The sequence below is a fragment of the Hippocampus zosterae genome, chromosome 15, assembly GCF_025434085.1.
Source record: "Hippocampus zosterae strain Florida chromosome 15, ASM2543408v3, whole genome shotgun sequence".
NCBI classification, from domain to species: Eukaryota; Metazoa; Chordata; class Actinopteri; order Syngnathiformes; family Syngnathidae; genus Hippocampus; species Hippocampus zosterae.
This window is the reverse complement of record NC_067465.1, coordinates 9,853,851-9,880,373: the sequence shown is the minus strand read 5'-3', so window position 1 is coordinate 9,880,373 and position 26,523 is coordinate 9,853,851. Positions and strand designations below refer to the sequence as shown.

The 26,523-nt window shown below is 43.5% G+C and overlaps 1 protein-coding gene across 9 annotated transcripts in view; it reads right to left on the bottom strand.

The window, feature by feature from the left end:
• The window catches only part of pard3ab (par-3 family cell polarity regulator alpha, b), a 103,875-nt gene that overhangs the window by 51,772 nt on the left and 25,580 nt on the right, over positions 1 to 26,523 (bottom strand). For 7 of the 9 annotated variants that reach the window (XR_007967011.1, XR_007967010.1, XM_052087343.1 and 4 more), the window contains exons 3-9: positions 18,565 to 18,754; positions 15,667 to 15,860; positions 15,445 to 15,585; positions 6,263 to 6,360; positions 4,529 to 4,612; positions 2,436 to 2,561; positions 110 to 501 (exon numbers count right to left, since the gene is read on the bottom strand). Coding sequence is in view for 7 of the 9 variants with exons in the window: in XM_052087343.1 (XP_051943303.1) it covers positions 110 to 501; positions 2,436 to 2,561; positions 4,529 to 4,612; positions 6,263 to 6,360; positions 15,445 to 15,585; positions 15,667 to 15,860; positions 18,565 to 18,754 (1,225 nt within the window). In the remaining 2 variants the exon portion in view is untranslated. The remainder of the gene's footprint in view (positions 1 to 109; positions 502 to 2,435; positions 2,562 to 4,528; positions 4,613 to 6,262; positions 6,361 to 15,444; positions 15,586 to 15,666; positions 15,861 to 18,564; positions 18,755 to 26,523) is intronic. The other 2 variants (XM_052087346.1, XM_052087348.1) reach the window with 2 other exon arrangements.

The following is a 26,523-nucleotide window of genomic DNA, read 5'->3' as shown; positions in this document are numbered from 1 at the left end:
CTCAGCCAGGGTTTAAACTGCTATATGGCTACACGTTAGCATAACAACTAATTAGCATTTCCTATTTCCATTTGAATTTGAAGGTGTTTCGTTTTTTTTCCCCCAGTACCTTTCTGAAGCTGAATGTTGAGCCTTCTTCCGACCTTCTTGTTGTATGTCGGCGTGGGGGTGGATGTCAGCCCCCTCTGCGGTGAGTGAATCTGTCCGGTGGGAGGTTTGGCGGCAGAAATGGCTGGCGGGTGAGCGGCGGCGGGCGTGTAGCCGTCTGTCTGCTCTGGATGCGGATGAGCGCGCGCTTGTTTCTGAGAGCCGTGTCGGGACATCCTGTGAGGCGTGAGATCCGTGGCACTGGATGCCGAGTCAGCGGTGAAGCGGCCTGACGAGTACGCCGGGTTTCTCTCGACCTGGGACAGATGCTCGTAGTGGGCTTTCACCGAAGACGGCACCACATGGAACATGATGACAGGAGAACGCATGGCCTGGCGGAACATGCTCTGGGCCCTGGGCAGAAAGGAAACAGGAATAAAATCACAAATCTTTCACGCAAACGAAGGGGAAGACATGTGCGAGTAGTCAGTAAGTAGCTTGAAAGTACCATGTATGTTGTTCGGTCAGTAAATTATTAGCTTGTATATAGTGAACTCATTCATTCCCAAAGACGTTTTTAAACGTTTTTTCAGACTTGGTCTTGAATTGGCTGGTACTGAATGAGTTAAGTAGCTTGAATGGACGACAGTAGATTGGTGCAAATAGTTGGAGAAGAAGCTTGAAAGTAGGAATGTAGGTTCTGAGACTGGTGGCAGGTAGTTAAGTAGCTTGAAGGCAGGTATGAAGGTCGTAGGTAAATCAGTGAATTGGATGTGTGTAGGTAAGTTCCATTAAGAAGGGTTTACTGGTAGTAGGGTCAGAAGATCGGTGACAAGCCAGGTAAGTCATTTAAAAGTAGATAAGTCTGTAGTAGGTTGGTGGAGAGTGGGTAGGTCTTTAAGGAAGTAATTGGGAGGGTGCCATGGTAGGGTCAGAGGCATCAACCGTGGCAGTGTGAAAGGGAATAGCTGAAAGCCTGAGTGGGATGCGAAGTTGAACAACTGACCCTCAATATTCAGACTCTTGCGCTGAAAGCAATCGTTCGTCCCTGTCAACTATTTTCTAAATCCGACATCCGTCTTTGGCCACATGAACGTTGTGATAAATTCAATATTACTGCTATGGTTCCATCTCCTGATACTCTCACTTGGATGGACAGAAAATCTCCCGCTCAACTGAGCCCCCAACCCCCTTACTCACTGCGAGCTCATACAGTAATAGCCACCAAAAGAAAGCTCATGTTGACAGCAGCAAATCCTCACTGGCACCATTTGTTGCCCTCCATCACATGTTGCTTTGACTTGTCCAGAGAGGACATTCAGGCGAGTGGCCAAAGCGGCAAAGAGGCTCTTAATGCATTCCCGCGGCGTGAAAATGTGTTGTGAAATTCCAGGAGCCCTTTTTGGCAGCATTCCCAGGGGGAGGATGTACTTGTAGATGAGGTAGCAGACGACAACGATATGTAGAGTAGCTCCCGGAGAGACGTGATCTGTATGCACCTGTGTCAACAAAGTCACAACACTTGGACTGACAGGCGCCTCTTTCACACACTTTCAATTCATACACAGTCGTAAAAGACGTGTCTGCATCCGACAATCACTTCTCCCACACTATTGCGTTGAAAGAAACCATCTCTGTCCGACAATTCCAGACGCTAAAACTGCCAGTTACAAAAACTAGCATCACGGTATTCTAGTTCACGGCCCTGATGCTGACAATTTGTGGATTCTTGATGTTTTCGCATTCTTACCCATACATCACACACCTTTGCTTTTCCTCAGCAGTTGGCACTAACATGCTCGAGACGATCGTGACAGTCTCAATTTTACTCAACCGCAGTGAAGATTAACTTCTCCAAACCGTCCCTGCATATTCACGAGCATTCTCGGATAATGTTGCCGCTGCAAGCGGAACCGCATCCAGATCTCAGGTTTTGGGCTGTGGAGAATCTGTAAACATATTAGCAACGGTGTGTATATGTGCATTTTTGTGTGTGGTAAATATATATATATCTCCTCTGAATTATAGCTGTTGGTATAAAAGTATAAAAACTACAAACACACACACACTACATTATCATTTCGCCACGCAGGATACGGGAATGGGAAAAGAGGCAGGTGGGTTTAGGTAGACGGGGGAATGATGCAAGAAGCGGGATTAGCAGTCAAAGGATGGTTGGTTCACAAGCTTTCTAAAAAGGCATCCAGGCTGGAAGGATCGAATCGGCTGTAAAAGGTTCACTTAGCGCAAGCCTTGGGCACCAGGCGCCAGTAGCAAAGAGACAAAAAGCAAGGATGAAGCAAGGCCATCCGAAAGTCCAGGAGTGGTGTCTCGGGAAATAGTCTTACTGTTCAAAGCGGATGTTGCGCAGGTCCCCGTTATTGATTCTAACAATGCAGTCGTTCTCCTGGAAGAGGGCCTGTTGCTGGGCTTTGCCACCGCGCTCCAGACGCTTGACCAACAAGCCAAGAGTCCTGAAAGTGTCCAACAGGGTCATGTCAACATAACGCAACAGAGAAGGTAGTGTGGCTTTGTTGGGAGTACTGGAGGTCAAAAAACAAAAAGGCGGGGCTATTTCGGATTCAGATATGTATTCATAGGGAGGTCAAGTCAAAAATGTTCTGAACAATAATATGGTCGATGTGCCTCAACTAGTCTAAACACGGCATCCTCAATCATGTTGCGATTGTGGAATATGAGATGGATAAAAACAGATATATTTTGCTGTTTGATTCATTTTGCACAAATGTAATATTAATCCAAAGACCGTGTTTAGACTGGTGGGGCCGTGCGGAACATTTTATTCTCAAAAATATTTATGATTTGACTTCCCCTCTAAGGAAAATTACCGAAATGACAAAACGAAACATGAAATTTAAGGTCTTAAGTTTATCTTATTCACGGCAATGCATGTTTTGCATTTTTGAGACCATTAAATGACAATTTGGGGATGAGCAACCATCTTTACCCGAACTGTTTTGTTGCGGTTGAAGTGACCCACTCTAAAAGTTACTAATGCATTTTTTGGAAAGGATATAGATAATCAGCATCGTCATGGCATTTTTAATAATTCAGCATTTTACTTCAACATATTTTTTTTTTGCCAAACTTCCCTTTGAGCCAAGGACATTTGTGACATTTCAACGAAAAAGACAAAAAGGGCTACTGGTAAACCCTGCTACCATTTTGTTGGAGCACTAGTGCCAATATTCTTGGAAGAGCACAAAATGTTTTCTAAGGGGAGGGAGTGGGGGCAGGGGGGATCTGGGGGGCGACCGGATGATGGTGGCGCAAGCACCTGAGCCGCCACGCTTGTAATCTGCTGTGCAAAGTGGTTTAGGGCGAGAGGCTAGCATCACCTGAGACAGGCGCTTGGCGGATTACATAGCCAAAAAGGGAATTTAGGAAAAGATGTGGCAAGTTCAGTCTTCTTGTCGACCTATCAAGGGGCTTTTTTACCCCCTCTCTCAGCGCATGAGCCACCTCTGTAAATTGAGTAGATTGTACAGTTTAACACTCGGCCCCGGCTTCTAATTCAATTGGGATGAGAATGTGATTACGGTGAGGGTAGCAGAGTTCAGGAGGGCGGAAGAGTTCAGAAACATTCCAGCTGATTGGAATGGAGTGGGAACACAATGTGATTTGCCTGGAGAAGGGCTTCCACTTCGTTTGATGAAGGCATAATCTAGGAATAATGCCGGCCCACACATTTTCCCAATAAAGGCAAACGTGCCTTAAAAGTGTGCTCTTAGCGTGATTGAGTCGGCCTGTGAAGAAGGCGATAGCATCTCCCCTCTGAACAAGTATGTAGTCGCGGATTTTGTTTCAGCTTCACTGCCTCTTTGGGAACATTCAAAACAGATGTGAAATTCCAGGTAATGCCTCTCCGGCCGGCTTTGTTCCAGCTGTGCTCAACGCGTCCTTTGAATCCCGCGGAGCGGACGTGACGGGAGGCCGGCGGAAATATGACGGTCACCTGCAGGCATCAAAGCCCAATGATGGATGGTGGTGAATTGGCAAATGACTTCACGATGCGGGCGGGTATTTACGCGTCAAGTGGACGATACATGGGCACGTTGAGAGGTCACATCCCCCAACCCCTAAAATTACCAATTCGTTTGTTATGCAAGCGCAGGATTTCACTCGGGTTCAGTAAGGATTTTCTGTATTTTTACACTGTGCATAATGGTAGGCAGTAGGGGTGAAACAGTAGTGTTTATCTGCAGCTACCAAACCACCAGTATGCATTTGTACCTTTTTTTTAAAAAAACTAAATCAGTACTGAGCCTGGGATTATATGATCAAAAGATTTGGGATGACATAACTGTGCAGGCTATTCTCAATGTTTTCTGGGTCAACCACAACATTAAAACTACTTAAACATGTCTTTTAAAGACTCTTAAAAGAACGTACTTCCAACCTGGACGGCATTATTTTTTACCTTCGGTCCCTGCCACTGAAGGGCACCACATGGATTCCCAGCGGGCCACCATCGTTTGTCACCTCCACCACTTTGATTAGGTCTCTGCGATCAGCCGGGCGCGGAACGGTGGGCGACCAAAAGAGTGAGGGTGAGACGAAGGACACCATGTGAGCAAACAAAAAAGTTAAATAAAATAAAATTTAAAAAAAAGGAGGAAATGTGATGAGGGTGCACATGAATCAAAACAAAAGGGGGAGAACTGAATTAAAACATGGAAAGTAAAATGGTGTCGAAAATGTGACAAACACAAGCCAAAACCTGATACTGACTGTGAACTAAAACAAGCGTGTGACAATAATTATATGCAGTGGAGCTCTTGGAAGCCTTCCAACGTTTTCATGAAAAATGAATTCTGGACTGGGTTCAACTCTTTTCGTTTCTGCTGGGCTTCTGCCCGCGCAAGTGTTAATTATAAAAGATGACTTTTTAAATTGGAAATTCCGGCAAGACTTCAACCTCCAACTGCTTGTTCATGAAGACTCAACCCGGGTGGCTGTGTCTCATTGGGTAGTGCGGGTCATCCAGTGAGCAAATGGTCGGCAGTTCGAATCCTGACTCTGACTTTCTGCTGTCAAAATGCCATTGGGCAAGGCACTGAAACCTCAATTGCCTCCAGGTTGGCATTGTACATGAGAACTGATACTTAAATCCATTACCTGGTTACAAAAAGAATAAATAGACATATGGACAAAATCCATTTTATTTAATCAATCAAGAAATAAACTGGAGTGTTTTCGCTGTACCTGAATTTTACACAATTACCCAAATGCTTTTGTTTACAGTTACGGTAAGTGTCCTAATACTTTCACTTCTCACTTCATTGAGGTTTTTTCCATTTCATTTTCATTATTTGCATTTTCCTTGAAGTTGACCAGATCCTTCTTTTGTTCACTTTTCACTGCCTGCAATGTGTCCATTTCATCTATCCGCACTGTCATGTACATTTAAAGCTGCCAAAATGACGAAAAACAAGTGCTTGCATTTGCAGCCGAGCTCGACAAAACATCATCCAGCCGCCTCGCTGCTTTGAAACAATAACTGTGATTAGTTTGGGGGAGTGTAAACCGCGTGCCTTGTTGACAAGCAAGAGGCGTCGAAAGAGTAATAATAACAGCAATAGGATACCTGCATATCAAAGTGGAGGAAAGAGGACCATAACCAGACACGCTGGCTAATAACATTGGCGGCGGATCGGAGGAGTGTGTGGGAGCTTCCGTGGCGCTTTTGCTCCCACTCAAGAGTGACAGACTTGAAAATAATTTTGCTATATTGCGTCAGTTTCCAAGAGTTGTTTGGCTGTTGTGCTGCAAATAAGATATTACACCACTTACAAAAACTTTGGGCTATTGGGCTTACGGGTGAATTGCAGAATGAACTTTTAAAACGAACTATAACCTTCCATCCAGGTCAACTCAATTTCATTCATTCATTCATTCTCCGGACAGCCGATCGTCACTAGGGGTCAGGGGCATGCTGGAGCTTATTACAGTTGTCTTTGGACAGGAAGCATTGAACACCCTGAACTGGTCACCAGCTAATCATGGGGCACAAATAGACAACCTATTTCATGCCAAAGCTCCACTCATCTCCTTAACTTTTCCACTTTTGGGGAATAGTGTGTAGATTTTTTTTTCATTTTAGTATCAAGCAGTGAGTGTCTTTGGAAAAGGTGATGGGAAGTTGGAGACTCACTCAAGAGATCTGGCGGTGGCGGTAGTGTGGCCCAAGCACGAGTCGGCTCTGCCCGCTGGCTCAATCCGGCCATTTTCTTGCTCTCTTGCCTCGTCCTCCTGCAAACAAAAAGACAAAATGGTGGCTGGACAGAAACCATTCCTTTGAACGTAGATAGGTGTTCCAATATTTGTGTTCTGACCACAAGTTTTCTTCACCTTTCCATTCCCTGCATTTTTATTCAATTATTCTATTTTAATGACGTGGGATGGGGTTGGGGGGAATAAGATAAGATAAGATAAGATATCCTTTATTCGTCCCACACTGGGGAAATTTACAGCCCCCAGCAGCAAGAATGTATGTAGAAAGAAGAAAGGAGGAAGAGAAAAAAAAACAACAAACATCTTTCAATTATATACAATATGAACACAAATCTGGGATTGAATCTTTTGGACCAAATCATCCAGCACTATTGGAACATCCGCAAGATTGCATCAAGTCGTAGATAACCTGACGGCACCAGCAGAAGCAGATGGGAGGAGGTCTTCAATAGCAATAAAAATTCATGGACTTCAATATTACATTGCCTTTTGTTCTGTGCTGCGTATTAATTTTAATCCACGCGTGTGGACACACATGCAGACGCAATGCCACACACAAAAACGCTGATCGGCAGCAGTAGCCGAGTAGTAAGACAAAAGGAACAGGTCATTAAAAGTGGAGGGCATTAAAAGTGGAGGGCATTAAAAGTGGAGAGCGCAGACCTCATCAGTATGAAAATGGGTCTTGTGCTCCTAACGCCGCATGATTGCCATGACACCCGCAGGACGCCGCCGTCGTTCCTGCTTCCATGTCTTTTCTCGCCTGTTCAGACCGCTGCTGATGGCACTCTATCGCAAAGACGGCAAGAGTAACCTCGCAGGGAGCTTGACAACCGGATCGGCGGAAATTCAACGCAATCTGCTCCCGCAGGATGTCCAAGCTTGCATTTATAAAAGAAAGATAATGAATTTTAAGGGAAATAAAAAAAGGTGTCAATTAAGCACTGGGAGTACTCTTTTCAGGAGGAGCAGAAATTAGATTGGAAACAGAAGATAAATCTTATGTTTGTACGAAGGTAGCTAGTGCAAAGTTTTTTTAGTACGGTTGTTCCTTGAAATGCCAGTCATTTTTTTCCACAGTATCCTTTCAGCATATTTGGATTTTAGTGTATTTTCATGTTCAATTCACATTTTGCCTGTTTTCATAAAAAGCTTTCACTTTGTCACTCGAATATTGTCACATATAAGTTAATGTTTTTTAGAACACGGATTATCATGCAATCACAGTAATGGCAGAAAATTGGCGTATGTTCAATAACACTGATTACTCCCCCGGAAAAATGAAAAGAATAAAAACAAGAAAACACCAAACACCAGCCTGATTTTACATCTCAATTCACAGCCTTGAAAGATCTACTGAAGTCTGTTTCATCAAAGTACAGTTTACTTATGAATGCAGAAAGCTCCCAGTGTGATATTACTATTCATGAACGTTTGAAAACAAAGAGAGAGCTCCATGGAATGAAAAAAAAGGGAAAAATAAGAAAGGAAAAGGAAAAAAGAGCCCATCGGGCCGGGGTGCAAGCGTGGGAGCGGCGGCGCTATATCCTGGAAAGGCCAAACAAGACTGGCTTTCATCGTGGCACGCTCCCGACATTTCACCGTCGCTCTTTTCCTTTCAAAACGCGCCACCGGCGAGGATCTGGCGGCACGCAGACATACTCGGCAGTCGGGAAGTGTACATACAGGGGGCTAGATGAGAAACAATAGAGGCAAATGGAGGCCAATGATGAAGAGGGAGAGCACACTTTGACACAATTAAACGGTTTACTGTCATTGCTAGCTCAGTTGTATGCGAAGTGGCGCTGCATGCAACGCACAACAATTTGATGAACCTGATTTTGGGTGCCACAAACAACATTACGTGTTGGAAGTGGCTAGAACCAAACCAAACTGGACTGGTCGGCAACAACAAGCTACACATGGGTTAATGTACTTATCCTGCCAGCAAATGGCGGACATTCTGAGTCGCAACCTGGTATTACAGGCTCGTGGCTAACAACTAGGAGCTGAGTGTGACCACTCGGCCGGCACCGGCGTGCCGCGGGTGTCCTCTAACTTGCTAAAAGTGGTCTGGCTACTTTTCAAAGGCAGTGTGTATTAGGCGAAAATGAATCTGCCTTCAACACCAACAGCCGGATACACTTGTAGTTGCAACCGATCCATCTTTAACAAAACATACTTAAATGTGTCTGTTTTTTAGGGGAGGGGGCGTCTGTTCTTGCCTTAGGTTTGGGATGATTTAGGTCCATCGGAAATGATGTGGGTTCATGGTAGAACCAGCCATCTTATTTTGTTCAGCCATGAAAAACTACAAAGTTAGCTTTAATGACAATTTCTGGTACCCTGAGGTACTCAGCTTTGGGGTTTAAAGAAGATTATTTTAGATAATTACTTGTGACAAAATTGGGCTTCAAAAACCCGAAATCAACATTAGCAATCGCTGGATGCGATGGTGCTTTGATTAGGAGTGTTCACACGGCACACATTTGCTCCGGCGCTACACCGATGTATTTTGTTGCAATATATTTTACACCGGAGCAAATTTTGTGGAGCGATCACACGCACAAAACCGCTGAGCGTGTCAGCACCGGCGCACCGTCGGTGCAGCTCCACTTGCATTCACAGAACAAAACGACAGAAAACAAATGAGCAGTCGTGTTGGTTCTTTTTAAAACTTTTACACAACTCAAGCAACTACTGTACAGGCACGTCCTTCTCCTTTTCGGTCTCCGTGCCTTCTGCTCGAGAGTGACCGCCCCCGAAAAAATAAGTCAACGATGACTTTAATGACAACCAGAAAAGCAAACATGTAATGCGCCAAACAGAAAATCAAGAGAAATAATGAAAATAAATTACATGGGGTGAACACACAACAAAGGAACAAACTACATAAACAACTCAGAGACGTTTGTGGGACTACCCCCCCCCCCCCCCCGTTCTAGTTGAGATGGTACAATCCAAAAGGTGCTTGCTACTGTTACCAGCCAAGTCTTGTGTCGTTATTAAACAAACATGACGGAAGTCTGACAGAGCACGAAAGCAACGCATTCGCGCCGTACGTAATCAACTCTTTTCGATTTGCATTCTCAACTCTTTTTCGCATTTGCTCTGGCGCAAATTTAACCCGGTTGCGTTCACACGTGCAAATTTACATCGGTGCTGCTTCGCAAATGAGCATTTGCTCTGGAGCAAATTTTTAAACCACCTCCCCCGAGGTGGATCAAATTTGCTCTGGTGTAAGCTGTTTTCCGGGGCTACGCCGGAGCCAATTTGCACGTGAAAGACACCCCGAAAGACAGCTGACCTGCAGATGAATGGGCGTGAGGTGGCTGCATTTGAGTGACCGCAACATAGAAACCCATCCGATTCCTGCCGCTGGGAGGTGGGCTCTGACCAAGCAGACGTAAATAATTCATGATGGTGTTTGGGGGAGGCAAGCAGGTATGAGCAGTAGTTCCTATTCCCCCCCACCCCCACATAAGTCATTGTTTGTTTCCTGAGCGAGGAAGGCGAGGCGGCTAGGTGGGGGGAGGAAGGGGGGCGTCACTGTGGCCTAGACTCATTAAAGATTAATTCCAGAATCCATTGAGGTCTGTCCTCCCTATCTTTCGCACTAAATAAAGTGCCCCCACTATATGTGTGTGTGTGCGCGCACGTCTGAGAGTGTTGCTGCACTTTAATGAAGTGCAGCCCGCGCGCAGTTCCTGGAACTTTGACCGCACTGACACATATAAATGGATGTCCATGCATGCGGCGGCATGCATGGCTGTAAACTTGCGCACACACACGCACACAGTTTGAAGTAAGTAGATGGTTCATTGGTGGGTTTGTTAGCTGGTTGGATGGTATCAGTTAGTCGTAGAACATATGAAGCGTTTTAGCTCGAGATTCCACTGTGTCTTCCAATGAATGTAGCTCAAGTTAGTCTGAAAATTTCAGGAGTGTTTTAATAGAGTCTCCACCGCGTTTCACAATTAAAGTAGTTTAAGCTTTAGTGAGCTAGCTTGCTGAGCAATTAGATTGTATTGTTAGTTGTAGACCTTCAGGGGAGTTTTACCCTCAGACATTCCACTGTTACAATTAATATAGATGGAATTAGCTAGCTCGTCAGTTAGTTGGCTAGCTAGCTCGCTAAGTAAGTAGTTCATTATTTTGTTAATAAGTCAGGGGCATTTTAACTGACAGTCAGTCAGTCAGCCAGTTAAGTATAGTTTGGGATTCTAACTAAAGCTTTAAAGGTTTTGGAAGAAGATGACTATTTGATAGTAAAAGTGAAATCATCTTCATCAATAGTTTAATTCCATGAAAGGTTTACTGTTGTTCCTCACTGAAGAATAATCAGCAAAATCCACAAAATGGAGGAATTTCAGCTTTTTTGTTAATGCTGAATCAGTTTTTAATCTGTGAAAACTCACAAAGAAAGACAAATCAGAATGTTTCAGGGATATTTTGGCTTTCAACGCATTGGTTATATGCATAATATCCAGTATATCACAGTTGGTCTTAAAAAGAGTGTCACGTCTGTGAGAAAAGATGACAGTTCATGGAGTGAAAAACGAATGGCATGTAAATAAGATGCTCATATGGTGAGCCGCTCTTCGTTGTTTCTTTGTCAAGAAAAGACCGTAAGCTCTTTGTCAGGCTTGCTTTTACTGTTTCATAGTTTGAGAGAACTCTGTCGTAAAAAGGCAGTGAATGAGTAAACAGCGGTTAGCACGTGACAGTTAAAAACATTTGTCGATGATAAAACAGTGCTTATACAAGGAAATATATTGAACTCTGCAACAGACTATTATTCCCCTTGAGGAAAATGGTTTTGAAATGGGAAAAAAACGACGACTAGCCAAGGTTCCACAGAATATGTATTATATTGCATATTGTGCACGGTTCAACTGCAAATGTCAGCGTGAGTTAACCTAATACTTAGCTAGAAGCCAGAGCATGAATTGGCGGTCCTGCAGGATGGATAGCTTGCACAACCTTCTAACATAATTCCAAGAAAGGAAAACATGTCATAAACCCATCTGATTTCCCTCACTTATGGACTTCGAGTAGACTTGTTACCACGGTAACTTGGAAGCAGAGGTGCGACCATATGCGCGCGGGCGTCCCCCCTAATCAGACGGGGTTCGAGCTCAGTGTCGACGTCGACACATGACCGAAACGCAGACAGACCCAGCTCAACTCCTCAGGCTTTGTCGGGTGGCATGAGAAGGCAAACGGTCCAGGAAAAGGGTAAAGGCGGCAATTTCGGTTTACGGCGGGCATATGGACAAAGGAGCGGATCAAGCCAGTGGATGTGAAGTCAACCGAGGAGCACGTGTTTTTCCTTGAACCGTTTTTCAAAAGCTCCAGTAGAGTATACTTTGGTTGACGTGGCCATCACAACCAGACTTGACATTTTGGCTGACTGTTCACGCTCTAGCTCAATTCCAATTTTTTTTTCATATGTGACACATATGTTTTTTTCCATGCAGTGTGAACAGTACATTTCCAACTAAATGACTTCAGGGAGTGCAATGTCCGAGACAATGCTTTTGTTTTGAACAGTTTGGGCATTTTTCCACATTGGTGAAGGAATAACGCATCTAATATATTTTTCTTAGATTTGCTTTTTTTTTAATATGCAAGGAATATGCAGCATTTCCAATGTGTTTGCATTTGTGGAAATAAAGGCCATTGTGAGGAATATAAGCGTTACGAGCTTTTTAACTGATTCACTCCCAAAGACATTTTTAAACGTCTTTTCAGACTTGGTCTTGAATTGGCTGGTACTGAATGAGTTAAACAACGCTCGAACTCCCGCTTTGAAATTTAAACAGGTGGATTATGATTTTTTTAATGGATGCCATCTGCTGTGGTAGGTCAGGTTTGTTTGGAGTCGAATTATATTTGAATTACCGTTATTGTGTGTGCAGCTTGCACCCCAAGGTGCTGGTGGTGGCCCTGAGGAGGGAGCAGAGCGCGCTCCCTCAAGATGAGCGACACTTTGATCTGCTACTTGCGTCTCCGAGCCGGGTCGAGAGCCGCACAGCTGGGGATAGGCGAGTCTCCTGGCAAACCATTACATCAAAACCACTAGATCAAAGATGACGAAGAGAGCGCAAGAGATCGCCCATTAACGTCTCTCTGAGGTGAAGGATCCTTGTGAAAACGAAAAGCTTTATGGGATCAATGGTTCACACATCAAGGCATTAAAGCTTAAGATGCTTAGAAAAATATGGTGGAAACACCCTCGCGAGGATGAAGTTTTTCGGCGAATGGATAGATAGATGGTTAAAAAAATGAATTCAATGAAAACAAAACTTATTTTTTGTGTGTTTGTCTATTTTTGTGTGCCCATCAACTTACACTGAGTATCAATTAACCTTGAGGGCCATTAACCTGCATGCTTTAGATGTTTCACACCTCTAGCACACAATATTCTATTGATCAGGTCATCAGCAAGGTCTTTAGAAGCCTGATCATTTGAATCAGGTGTGTTGGAGGAGGGAAACATCTATACAACATACAGGATAGTTGCAATCGAGGAACACATTTGGACAGCAGTGTTAAATAAACCCACAAGGAAAACTTCCTTGATGACCAATCAACGACGCATGTTATCAGCAAACTCTTGGTGAGGAAACACTACCTCCTCTCAAGAAACTATGGTGAGAAAAAAAATTGCATGTCCCCGTTGAAAGTTTATAGTCTGCCTCAGTTTAATTCCATTAAGGCTACGGGGAAAATGAATGCCAAATGAAACAAATAAGATTGCACTCCACTTGCAGTGCAGTTTATTTGTTTAAAAGATACAATCGCCCTTCGGCTTGTGCTTCTCGGCAACGTGAATAATTGCAAAAGCGCAAACAAACACGGCATGAGAGGGTCGTCTGGCGGCGAGACGCGAACAAGCCGGAGGGGAGTCACGCGCGGGGACTTCAGCACAACATGGCCGCCGCGCACTTGCTTCACCTTCACAAATCTGAACCCAAAACAACATCATACAAATCATCTGAAGAGATGTTCATTCAAACTGTGCTCACCTAATGCACGCACACGCACACGCGCACACACACACACGCACACGCACACAATTTGAGTCACTATCAAAGCTCCACAGCAGCACCTACTGGTCACGCACTTAAACAGATGTTTGCCGGTCTATTCACAGTGACACACACATATACACAGCGACAGACACATTGTGCACACACAAAGAGGGATTGATAAAAAAAATACTCAAAATCATACATAATCAGTGTGTGTGTGTGTGTGTGCATGTACATATCAAACAGCATTTGCTGGACATGCAGGGATTCAATCTCACTCACAAACACACATGCACAATAAAATCCATTAACACACAAAAAGATACAAATACAGTCAAAACATCTATGCATACAAACATACAAAAAGTAATAAAAATCAATGCAATCAAGTGCATGCACACTCAACTAATGGATGCACACACTTGATCACACAACTAACAGACACGCACACACGCACACGGGAGCTCGCACGTTCATACATATATAAAATCAATACACGCGCATGCTTACAGAGACAGACTTGAATCACTTCAAAGGTTCCAGCAGCACCTGCTGGTCTCACTCACACAGAATCAAACATGTGCTTACACACCTGCACACGCATGTTCAAGTATATGTATAACACCCATTCATTTTCTCCCACACAGAGACAAGTTGAACATGCCCTGGTTGTGATTTATGAGCGATCTGCTGACGAAAGGTGCACTTGGGGGACACACGCACGCGACTCTCCTAACAAGCCTCTGAGTGTCTGCGTGTGTTAGTATGACACATTGAAGGCCAACTGCGCACATGCAAGCGTGCACTCACAAACACACATATGCACACACATCTCAGGAGCTTTTGGCCCGTGTGAGAACACGCACATTTGTGATCAGTGTGTGTGCATGTGCAGTTTTGCCCCGTCTGGCCTGGCAGTCCCTGCACAGGCATGTGTCCACACAAGTGTGCGCAGCCGGTCTTCAGTGTGTCATTCTAACAACATCCCTGGTGAGTTGAGCGAAGCCTCCCCTCACTGGCCTGTCCCAACAGATAAAAGCATTGCTCCTAATAGTCCGGGATACACACGCACACACACAAGTTACACATGCAGTTACTCCAACATGGTGACTACATTTGTGTGTTGTGTAGTGTGAGTTCACGTGAACAAAATAAAAAAAACTAAGGTTTTGAAGGACTAATCCCCCCCCCCACACACACGCACACTTTGATATATTGTGTGCGTATATAAATTATATATTACACAGTATTCCACAGCAGCGGTGAAGGCTCGCTGTTGCCATGGCGACCCACCCTACCTGTTCGACATCTTTCAACGCTAATTGTACAAGAGCACAAGACTTCAGCTGCTCCATTTGGCCGACCTCGACATGTTACCTCAAACGAATGCATGGTTGGGAGTCGAGCGTGACGCACTTTGCCATTTTACGGTGCAGTATGCGATTTTAAGTAAGGTAAGACTTTTTAAAGCAACAAACGGTAAGGGCAGCTGAATTCTATTTCAACGGTATCTATCAATCATAAATACAGAAAGACAAAGTGATTGGACCATGTTGGCATTGCAAATAGGACAAACAAAAAATATCCATGTAATGACTGGTTTCTGTGCTGATTTGGGAGTTCAACAAGGAGTGATGATGACATTTTCAAGTCGGAACTGTTGGTATCGTCCCCACAAAAGGAAATATTCTAAGGCCCTAATCGCTGGCTTTCATTAGTATTTTCGACCTTCTTAATAACCTGAACCTTTGGTGAGCTCCATCAGAATTTTTACAAAAAACAGATTTTCTGCTTATAATCAAATTTCCCCCTTTGCCCATGTAGAAAAACCAAATGACAATTAGGCAAAAATACTTTGCCTTTTGATTTTCTCTCAAATTTTCTGGGATTTGTTTTACTGCCTTAGATTGGATAGATAGCCTATAACTAAATATCTAGAAACTGTGGTTTCAGGATGTGCCTGAAAGCGATATCGGATTTTGATTGATAAACACATCACCCCTCCAAAAAAAGTGATTTCAGGTAGTAATGAAGGCAACACCAGAAATGAATTGGTCAAACGTACCTGTTCCTGCCTCTCTAGCCATCGGTCCACCATGGGATGATTGGCGCTGAGGGACGAGCGCGCCGTCTCCCTCTGAAAGTCTCTCTGATTGGCCCACGTCCCATCTCTTGGCAGGCTTCGATAAGTGTCCAAGCCTTTACTCTGCAGCAGAACAATAAAAAAAAACATTAAAATAACTTATTTGTACTCATTTGGATATACATGAAGACGTATTGTATTCACCTTCCGCTCCAGGCTATTGGTGCCCGAGGCATGGCGGGCTTTTAGGAACCCGGCAGTGGTGGACCATCGGGTCGGGTTCTTCCGTGACGGCGGTTCTTCCGCTTGGACCCGCGAATTGCCACCACCGCTACTGAATGGCCCGTTGAGACACATCAAGGCGGGGTCGCTGCTACGGCGGACGTGCAGGGGCATATCTCAAAGGAAAAAGAAATAATTTGAAGAATCATTATTTTTTAAAATGGCATGTTTGTATGATATGCTGGCTTATTTCTGTCACTCAAAACAAGACAAAAGAGAAAACATTCCACCGCACATTTTCACTATTCAGCCCACACAATCAGTGACGTTATGCTGGTCTCATTAACAGGGACAGCGCATATGATGTTTGTACAAGGTGACACGGAGGGGAAAAAAATTGAGAGAAAAAAATTCCGTTCAAACAAGAAATGTTTCTCATCATAATGAGAAAACGTTCTGCTGCTAACGAGAAAACTCATCCTGACGGGAAACAATTATCCTCATTTTATCTTCTTTTAGTTGGTCTATGGCACTATTTCACATAGTCCTTCTTTTGAGGAAAGAGTGTGAGTCTTCTTCTGTTGCCATGGTCTCACTGCAGTGGAAGCAAGTTGAACATAGACTACCGATCACAAGAAGCTAGCTCACGCTGGTAAATAAGCTAGCGCTCGTGGGGAAATATGTTTCTCGAGAAGCTAGCTCACGCTGATAAATAAGCTAGCGCTGGTGGGGAAATACGTTTCTCTTTAAGACGAGAAACTTTCTCATCTTAACAAGAAACTTTCTCATCCTAGCGGGAAGGTGTAACCCAAAATGTGCACAAATGTACCAAGAAATAGCGGCACCACACTGACGTTACATGATTTATGGTACAATCCATAATATACTGCTTGCTGCTATCTGAAATGAAACAAAGGGAAAAAATGACAACATACAAACCCAAGGTGAGCTACGCCGATTATGTAGGGAGTGCTACGCCGATTATGTAAGGAGTGCATTATCATAATTATCATAACTCTCGGAACAAATAAAGGACAGTGAAACAAACGGCGGAAGTGCGCGTGACGCAAACATCCGAAAAGCTAACTCCTGCGACTCTAACTCAAGTGAGTGATGAAGTCAATTAATCAGTGGCATGCCACCGCGGGGGAACGTGACTAACGAGGCCGCGAGCTGGACTCGGCTCAACAGTGTGGGAACAACAACAACGCGAGGGAGGGAAGAGCCTTCCATTAAAACTAATCACGCTGTTTAAAAGTCGCTCCGCGTGGGAGGCCCAGATCTGAACGACATGCCTGCCAATAAACGGCAGCGCAACTCACACCACCGATGACCCTCAATTTAATGTTTTTTTTTTGGTTTTGTTTTGTTTTGTTTTTAATGAGATTCAAAAATCTGATGGTTAGTTCTGGTGAACCACATAAGGAAAGCGACGGAGAAAAATGACAGGATGAAGTGTCATGAACCGTCTTCATTTTGAGCACATAAACCAATGAGGATTTTTATAAACATGAGAGGGAACAGACGCAAGAGTGTCAAGCGCAAGGGTAGGGGGGCACTTGGGAGCGTGGGACCAGGAAGCCACTGCGTTGGGAGGCCAAGTTTTGGCGTGGACCAACGGCTCTGCACTCCATGAAAAGATGTTGCTTGGATGGCTGCATATGTTTATCCAAAACATGTATGTACCTTTCCGCATTACTGTCGTATTTACAGATGCGTATTTACAGATTAGCACAAGCGCAGGCCCATACTATGACAGATGGCTTTTGAACTTTGCATCCATAACAATTCAAATGGTTCTTTTCCTCTGTGGCCCGGAGGACACGATATACACATTTTCAACGATTTGAAATGTGGACTCGTCAGATCACAGAAACTCTTTTCCACTTTGAAAGTCCACCTGAGATGGGCCAGAGAAGTCGACGCCGTTTCAGGGTGTTGTTTGCTAAATGGCTTTTGCTTTGCATAGTAGAGTTTTAAGTTGCGCTTACAGACATATATGTTAAGGGTGTGGAAAAGAATCAATATTAATCGATGCATCGATGCCTCTTATTTTGGGGGTCCGCTTGCAGCTCACTGTGACTGCGCAAGGAAAAACTATATATGGATGACTCTTTTGGACATTTCATTTTGACACTCGATGACAGTGGTCTGTGTACGCTACAATACACACAGCAGCTTTGAGGCTGTGACTGCCACATTGTTTCAATTGTATTTTTTTTCTGTCCTATGGAGATGGATATTTCATATAAGACACTCAGTGAGTAGTCTGTTTGTGTTTACACTACAGCAACAGCTGTGAGTCTCAGGTGCCAAATTGTTTACATTTTCTTTGCACAAAACCCAATTGTGAAAGGGCTTAAATAAGTTGTTTTACATGTTCTACTGTTTACAAGGAGTAAAGTGGTATACTTTTTGCAATACCATACTGAATTCCATCTTTTTTTAAACTTTTTTTCTTTGGGTATTTGCATCATGTTTAATTGCACAATATCACAACAAATTGCATTGTATCGTATCGGATCGCATTGATTTGAATTAAATGTGTATCGCGTCGTATCACATCGTGAAGACGGTGAAACGTATCGCCAGAAAATTCTATGTATCGTTTAAGCATCGCATCACTGGTAGTTAGTGCATCGAGATGTGTATCGAATCGTCCTCAGTGCTGAGATTCACATCCCTAATTTATGTATGTGTACCATTATTGGAGTCATAGGAATTTGGTTTGGAATGAAGTTATAAAGCTACATTTTTAATGTATATTATAATATATTGTGTCCCCCCCCCCCCCAAAAAAATCTATTTTTTATCTTTTAGCTTTTCGGTGACGTATTGAAATAAGAACCGTAGAAAACATTAGACCGAAATCGGGCTTACTAGTGCGCAGGGCCGACGGCGTGACTTCGATCTCGCTGGCCGCCTGGTAGGGTTGGAAAGCTGAGGCGCTGCCACCGCCTGTGACGAGGTCGACGGTGGCAAATAGGTCTGGGCTTTGGGTGCCTGTGGAACTGGTGCTCGTGCCGTCGCCGCCATGGTGGGGCTCCTGCTCGTCATAAATGGCGATCAACTGCGGGACAGACACAAAGAGGACGGTGATAAGGCGGTTTTTGTACACTGAATATCTATATTGAATGGACCAAAATCCACAAGGACAACTACAGTTTGATGTTTTTCACACTTAATGCCAAAATGCTACTTTAAAGGCGACAGAAAAAATGTAAAACTGACTTGCATCCAAATAGTTGTGAGTCTGGAGAACCTGCCTACAGAAATTAAGTGTGAAATTAAACCAACTAAATCATTAGCGAGCCAACTAGTTCCCAAAATGTTTCTGCAAGCGATCACTCCTCAATTTGGGATATTTTACATCGCCCGACCTCCATAGAAAATTCCCCATCCATTGAGTTATACATAATTGGCGAACTAAAGCCAAGTTATATCACAATTCAATCAAACAATGACCATCAATTGTTATTTTAAACATCGACATATTTTACATAGCGGTTTTAACGTAGCTCATCTTTTCATTTTAAATATCTAAAGCACCCAGTCCACAGGGAGGCTTGACAAAGCAATAAACTAAGCAGAGCTGCATCGTTCGCACAGATTAGCCAACGTTATCAGCATTAGTTTCTGCCAGCACTGAAATGTTCAGCAAGGGTGGAGATGAGTGAGCGCGTAGTCACTGCTAAAGTATGATGGTCTTCCTCTACAAGGGAAAAAAAAAATCACAATTCATAATTTTACCGCCTCTGCTTGGAAGTTTCCGCTACCCCATAAACTCCGACACGTGGCAACTAAAGGCCTCGCAGTAAGAGGGGTCCGTGGGAATCTGTTTTATTAAAGTGCTAAGAAAAACAACATTCACATTTTTTACTTGGCTGTGTAAATACTCCCTAAACATCACATATGCACTGGTATATAACGCACGCACGCACGCACACGCACTTCATCGTAGTATTTGTTGACGTTTCCAGCACATTAACGGTTCACTTCACATTAGCGCTTTAATAGCAGGCTGGACAGTCTGCTGTTAAAGCAACACACGCACGCACGCACGCACACACACGTCAAGACCCATTCTTCCCATTAGGGCATTAAATAGGTACACACTTCACATTAGAACTGGAGTCAGCTGAAGCTAGATGTAATGAGGCTAATAAAAGGTGCAAGGTGTGCACGTGTGTGTGTGTGCGTGTGTGCAGTATACAAACTGTTGGGCACGACCTGATGAAAACTCCACTCTTGCCTAATTAAGCAGCTGTGTGAAGGCCAAGTCACAGACAGGCAAGCACACACACACACACACACACATTGCATGCGCTTGCTATTAGCGAGTAATCAGTGAAGGTTGTCTGTCAGAGGGCAAGATTAGCCAGCAAGGTGCTTTGTACCCCCCCCCACCACCACCACCACACACACACACACACACACACACAATTTTGTGGCATTACCTCCCCTCGCACTATCCCATTTTAGCACAAATGCTATTCAAGTGAACAAAAAAATTCTTAGCTTGAGATCATATCAGAGAATGAGCTACAGCAAAGCCAGGACAGGTGTATGATAATTATTATTCTATGACAATTGCACCATGTTTTTGTGTTTTTGCAGTTCTGTGCCAATCCAACTAGTGCCTTTCAGAGTTCTTCCTTAAGTCACTGTTATGTGTGAAGGGTAAAAATACTAAATTGGTGAATTCAAAGTCACAGTACTCAAGAGTAAGAAGCAAAGGGAAAAAATGCTTTTCTGGCTCTGATCTGCCACTTTTGTGATCTTTCTCTGTGTGAAAAGTCTAATGTAAAACAATACACGAATCACTTTGACAAGCACAGCTGCATAATCTAAACACTGTTGTCCCAACATGGCTGAGGAGCAGACTTTCAAACTTTCCCCTTCTTACAAAACACTTTTTCCCAAAACGACCATCTGCAGACAGCAGCAACTGCGACACACTCACTCGCGTTCATTGTTTATGTAAACTGCTGCTAAATTAAGATTAAGATACCCTTTATCTTAATTTAGCAGCAGTTTACATAAATGTTCATTGTCAAATTGTTGTGTACCTCCACTTGAAGACAAGATTCTGCGTCAGGAAAGTATACGTGCTGTTTTCTCTCTTCTTCAGAAAGTTATCTTGGATTGCGGACAATGGAGGAAACGGACCGTCACTCATCCAATAAGCCGTCTAGTGTTCCATTAATAATAGAACCAGAGCCTCAGCAGACCAATACATCGAGAAAGGAAGGAAAAGTCATTAAGTCAGAAACCAAATGAAAACTTAATATCGTAACTTGTCTTCAGCAGATGTACTTCACATCCATGTGCATGTTTTTTTGTACTTTTGGGGACTTTTTGGTGCGTGTAGAGCGTGTCAATGATGCTAAGCTAATGGAGAAAGTGCTAATGGCACTAGCTGATCTACGTTGCTTTTGTCCACATTCTGAGAGGTTTCTTGAGCTTTTTTGGGCAAGTGTCACCTTTCATAAGTGGTGTCTGCTATGCAAAGCTAAAGAGGAAATTGGTTAACCTTGGCAAGTTTAGTTATCAGTAATGCTCATTTGACATTTGCATCTGTTGATTGGCTTTTTTGGAGTGTGAAGTGTATTTGTGATGTGATAGTGAGAGGAAACCACTAATTAAGAGAATATGACTAGTCATTGGCCAAAACTGACCAAAGCAACATGGTCCAGGCATACAACCATCAATGATGCTAAACTAAAAAGTAGAACGCAAATGACGACAATAAAACTAAATGTCACCACTCTCGGTGTTGTGTGCGACATCATTTTACCAGACAGCTTTTGAGCTTAGCACAGCAATAAAAAAATGCTGTGATACATTATTATATTTACACTCTTACAGAAAGTATTGTATAGTTGCCGAAAGTCTCTTAATAGCAGTCCAAAGTTGAGTGCTTAAAGAGGAAAAGTGAGGTGCCGAGAGAGCTGCATTTCCCTGTAATGACCGAGAATGTGGGTGGCAAGGCTAGCGGTGGCGTCGGTAACGAGTGCCATGAATCATGTGCCACCATTGCTAATTGTGCTGCCCGGCTATATTTAGCTTCTGTGCTTCAATTACCGGGCGGCCCGGTAGGCAAGTGGTTAGCACGTCGGCTTCACAGTGCAGAGGTACCAGGTTCGATTCCAGCTCCGGCCTCCCCCTGTGTGGAGTTTGCATGTTCTCCCCGGGCCTGCGTGGGTTTTCTCCGGGTGCTCCGGTTTCCTCCCACAATACAAAAACATGCATGGCAGGCTGATTGGGCGCTCTAAATTGTCCTCGGTGTGAGTGTGGGTGTGGATGGTGGTTCGTCTCTATGTGCCCTGCGATTGGCTGGCAACTGATTCAGGGTGTCCCCAGCCTACTGCCCGAAGACTGCTGGGATAGGCTCCAGCACCCCCCGCGACCCTAGTGAGGATCAAGCGGTTTGGAAAATGGAGGGATGGATTCTTCAATTACCTGTTTTTTTGCGCAGAGCTAATCAACACGTCGCAGGCGGCTGCACTGCCGTTAAAAAAAAAAAAAGAAGGAAAAAAACGCAGATGGTGGCGAGAGCGTTGATGGATTCGTTTAATTAAGTCGTCCGATCCACACACCAACCCTTAATAGCATTTGGAGGGGAAACTCGTTCACAGACAAGATTAATACGATAACTTGTACTTGCCTCAATACTCCAACTACGTCCACAGTTAATCAACAAAAAAGCAAAACAACCTTATGAAGTGAACTATTTGTGGGATTTATCACAGCTGCATAACACGTTCACGTAAGAAGGGTCTCTAATTTAAGCATCATTAAAAATACAAAAACAAAAAAAGAAGCATGAAAGAGCTAAAAATGTCATTGCAATCACCAATTAGTGTAGCACCAGGATTAAGGAAGCCAAACTTCTGAAGACCTCTTTGAAGACCTCTCTTTCCATGTGTTTTCTGAGTTTACAAAATTTCCAGAGGGTCCTTTAAAGGACCCTTGGATGTGGCCAGAATGACTCTAAAATGGACACTTCAAACTAAAATGGTAGATTCCCTTTGTATTTCAGCATGGAAGACGCTGTATCAGTAAAAATGTTTGTTAAAATATGGGTTCAGATCTTTGGAACACAATTAGTTTTTCTGAAGCTGAAGATGATGGATGTTATTACGAGCACGAGCGGCGGTGATTTCAGAGGGAGAATTCCTCACCATTGAGGATATTTGCAACGCGCCGAGGTTCCGGAGAATTAGGGCAAAGGGATGGTGGATAGCGATTTGTGGGAGTCAGTGGGTATCGCTTGCTCTTCCGACTACTGTCTAAATATGTAAATATATATAATTTAAACCTTAGAAGAAGCTTGTAAAACTTCATCAGCTTACAAGTTGTCACTCAAACCTCATAAAAAGAACTCCAATTGTCACATCAAAGTCACCACTGGTACAGAAGAACACAACTCAGCAGGACAGAGTTTCAACGTGTGGCAATAAGGCTGAGGCAACGAACGTGCAACTTCCAAATGGAGAATAGACATTTTCCCCTTATCCAACTGTAAATGTAGTTCAGATTTGGTAGCAATCAGACAATCTCAACAGGACAAATTAGGCATTGAAGATAATTTAGAAATGGGCAAAATTTAAATCGCAGATTTCCTGCCTCTTCTTAACATATAATAATAATACATTTTATTTATAAGCGCCTTTCAAAACACTCAAGGACACCTGATTTGTGGCTCAACTCATAATAGAGATAGCTTCCAAATTTCATGTCCATTAAGGAAACAGATTTCAGGAACTTAATTCCCAAAGAATTAAATGGTGACTTGTAAGAGTTTTGTATTTTATAGGTAGTCTCAAACGTTGCTGCAATGCTCGGGCCACATGCAATTCTAATAAATCCAGAGAACACCAATTTCCCCCGGTATTATATGTATGTAGATGGATGATATTTGGTAACAATCTGTCCTAATCTCTGAGAGAAATTAGCTTTAAAGACCCCTAAAAATGTCCAAAGTTGTCTTTTTTTTCCTTCTGGAAGAAGGAAAAAAAAAGAAATGCTTTGTTTCAAATAAGTGGCAGAATTCCTGTGTCTTTCTGGAAATGGGTTCTTTATACATTTCTGTGGGTCAAGTTATAAACAGACATTGCTACATTTTGTAAAAGAAATAAGTAAATAAATAATTGAAGAAATTATGATATAGGACAGGTTCATGTTTGAAGGAGCCTAGGATAATTGGCCCTAAAATTTCTGCTTCAAACCAAAATGGCAGATTTCCTGCTTCTTCTGGAAATGACATCTTGAGGCATTTTTGTGGGTTTACTGAAGGAAAACCGGCTTTGGGGGCTGAATTTTCCCCAAACTGCAACCAACTAAGAATGGACAATTCCTTCAAGAGAATGTAAAACGGGGCAAGAGATTCTGGAAGGGATACTGGGAATGACTTGTAAACACGTACAATGTTCTCTCATGTCAAGTCTTTGGGGATCTACTCGGCTTTTCAGGAGGCTCAAGTTCTGCATGGCGGCTGAGCGTACAGCGGTCATCACAATCCCACAATTGCAGGCTCCTTATCCAGTCTTGGCGGGGGAAAGCGACTATTTGACGGTCGGACTTGAAACTTGCAGTCCTTCTGGAATTGATGTTGAGGAACATGCGGCTTTCTGAGTAGGCACGTGGGCTTAAGAACAACGGAAGAATGGTTGGTGTCTGGATCAAATGGAAGAATGCTGCGATTCTTTGTCAGTCTGAAAATGTCTTTTTGAGCAGAAGGTTAAGACCAGATAGAAACACAGCAAGGGAGAACAAAGGAGGACGTGTCCATTCATTCGCCCATCCATAAACGGCTCTTGTGTGAATGTTTGAAGAATGTATCAAGCGGAATCAAACAAGTCAAGGCACCACAGTATATTTTTTAAAAAGAAGGAGGAGGGGAAAAAAACATGCCGTTTTAATTGTGAATCCATTTTTGGCCGCCAATGCGTGGTCACAGCGCCCTCACTATCGGATTCTGTCTATCTAAACTCTAAGAAAATAGTCCACATAAACATTTCCATCACAGTGAAGCTCATTCAATCCTCTGGTTACAAAGATTAGGAAACCATTGCATCAGTTCTATCACGCGGCTTAAAAAAAAAAAGAATTTTTGACACACACGGCAGAAGCAATTGCTCTCGATAGGTCTTGATAAGCCGCACCAGAGCAAAAGTTCGCCACGTTCTCAGTCGCGAGTCCAAGGAAACTAAACAACATGAGGTGAAAGTCTCCAGAGAAAGAAGCGAAGGGGGGGGGGGGGGGGGGGGGGTACGACAAAAGGACTACAAGTGCCAAGTGCCGTGTCACTTTTATGGGCAATTAATCTTGTGAGCAAAGAGGGACTTGAGAGGACCAAATACGTCTGCGAGCATTTCTTTTTATGGGGCAATTAGAGTGACGACGATGGGAGTGAATGAGGGGAAGGGAAGACCTAGTTGGGAAGTTGGCAGTGTGCGGCCTGTTTCAAAACAGATTCTGATTTATTTATTTATTTGGAGGCAGGCGGGGTAGCCGAGAATAAGAAAAGATGTAAACAGGTAAATTCCCAAAGGGTGAACCCGGAATATTAAGAGTGCACTGCATTATAGTTCAAATATGGATGCTTTCTCCGATAAGTAACTAATCCTCGCCTTCGTGATGAAAAATAAATTACACTTCTAACTAGCAGCGCTATCACGAAAGGCAGATGAATAGCTTAACATGCAAACACAACGAGCATCAAGAGAGAACGGGACAAGACGGATAAGCTAATGTGACATGCGGTCGCGAAATACCATTATACTATTACACATAATTGCATATTTATCCAGGTATGACATCGATGTCTTGCATTACTGAACCATTTTAAAAACCTTGAGAAAGGAATGCCTGCCTAACCGCCTCTTTAGTGTTTGGGCATTATTAGACTAATAGCTTTTCGGGCATTATCTGTCAGAAACATCACAATAAAATCATTCAGCCCTAATGGCAACACTTGTCGCTTTGTGACAGCCTTTGTCAGAAGCATTCCCTCAGAGGTGAGACTGTGTGTGTGAGAAAGTATTTAACCCTGCTCGTACAATCACATCAGGCTAAATAAACATTTTCCTTGGCAACAGACGCCCACTTGGAGTAATGCTAAAAAATAAACCGGACTCTTATGGGGAGGAAAGTCTGGGAGACGCGTCTTCAACAGATCTCCCCAAAGCCATGCTTATAAAAACACTCCGATGATGGAACAGCCGGACAGATTGTTTGGGTTTGCGTGCTTGGAACACAATCGGAGGATGGAAAAGAGACGACAGAGCAGCGGTTGAGTTTATTAGGCACAATGCAGATTTGATTGTATGCGGTCAACGAGTTTGTTGTGAGAGCGTCTCCTTCCTGTTAAAATGCTCGGCTGACAGTCTGGGGAGGTCTGGGGCCCCTCGGCTAAGCAGAAACAATTTGTTAGCTGTTTCAATCACAAGTCCCCAAAGTCGTAACAGCCAGTTGAGCGGCTGACTGAAGTGACGACTGAGGTCGTATGCCTGGACAGCAGTCAAGTTCTGTGATCCGACACTGACCCCTTGTGGTGACCAAGTGATCATCCCAAAATCCAGAAAGGTCTCAGCCTTTCTCTACAGACACAGAGTGAATGAACAAATGAAGGCTGTAAACTATTCCCATGATAAATTCCATAAGTATCAAACAGGCAGCGTGTGGTTGAATCAAATGTTGCCAGAGACACGCCAGCAAAATTTAGTCTGGCTTAATCTGATCATACACTGACACCTATTGGTGAAAACGTGGAATAACAGACTTCAAATTCGAGGGGATCCGCACTAAAAGTGTGATTTGGACTCAGTTAGGATT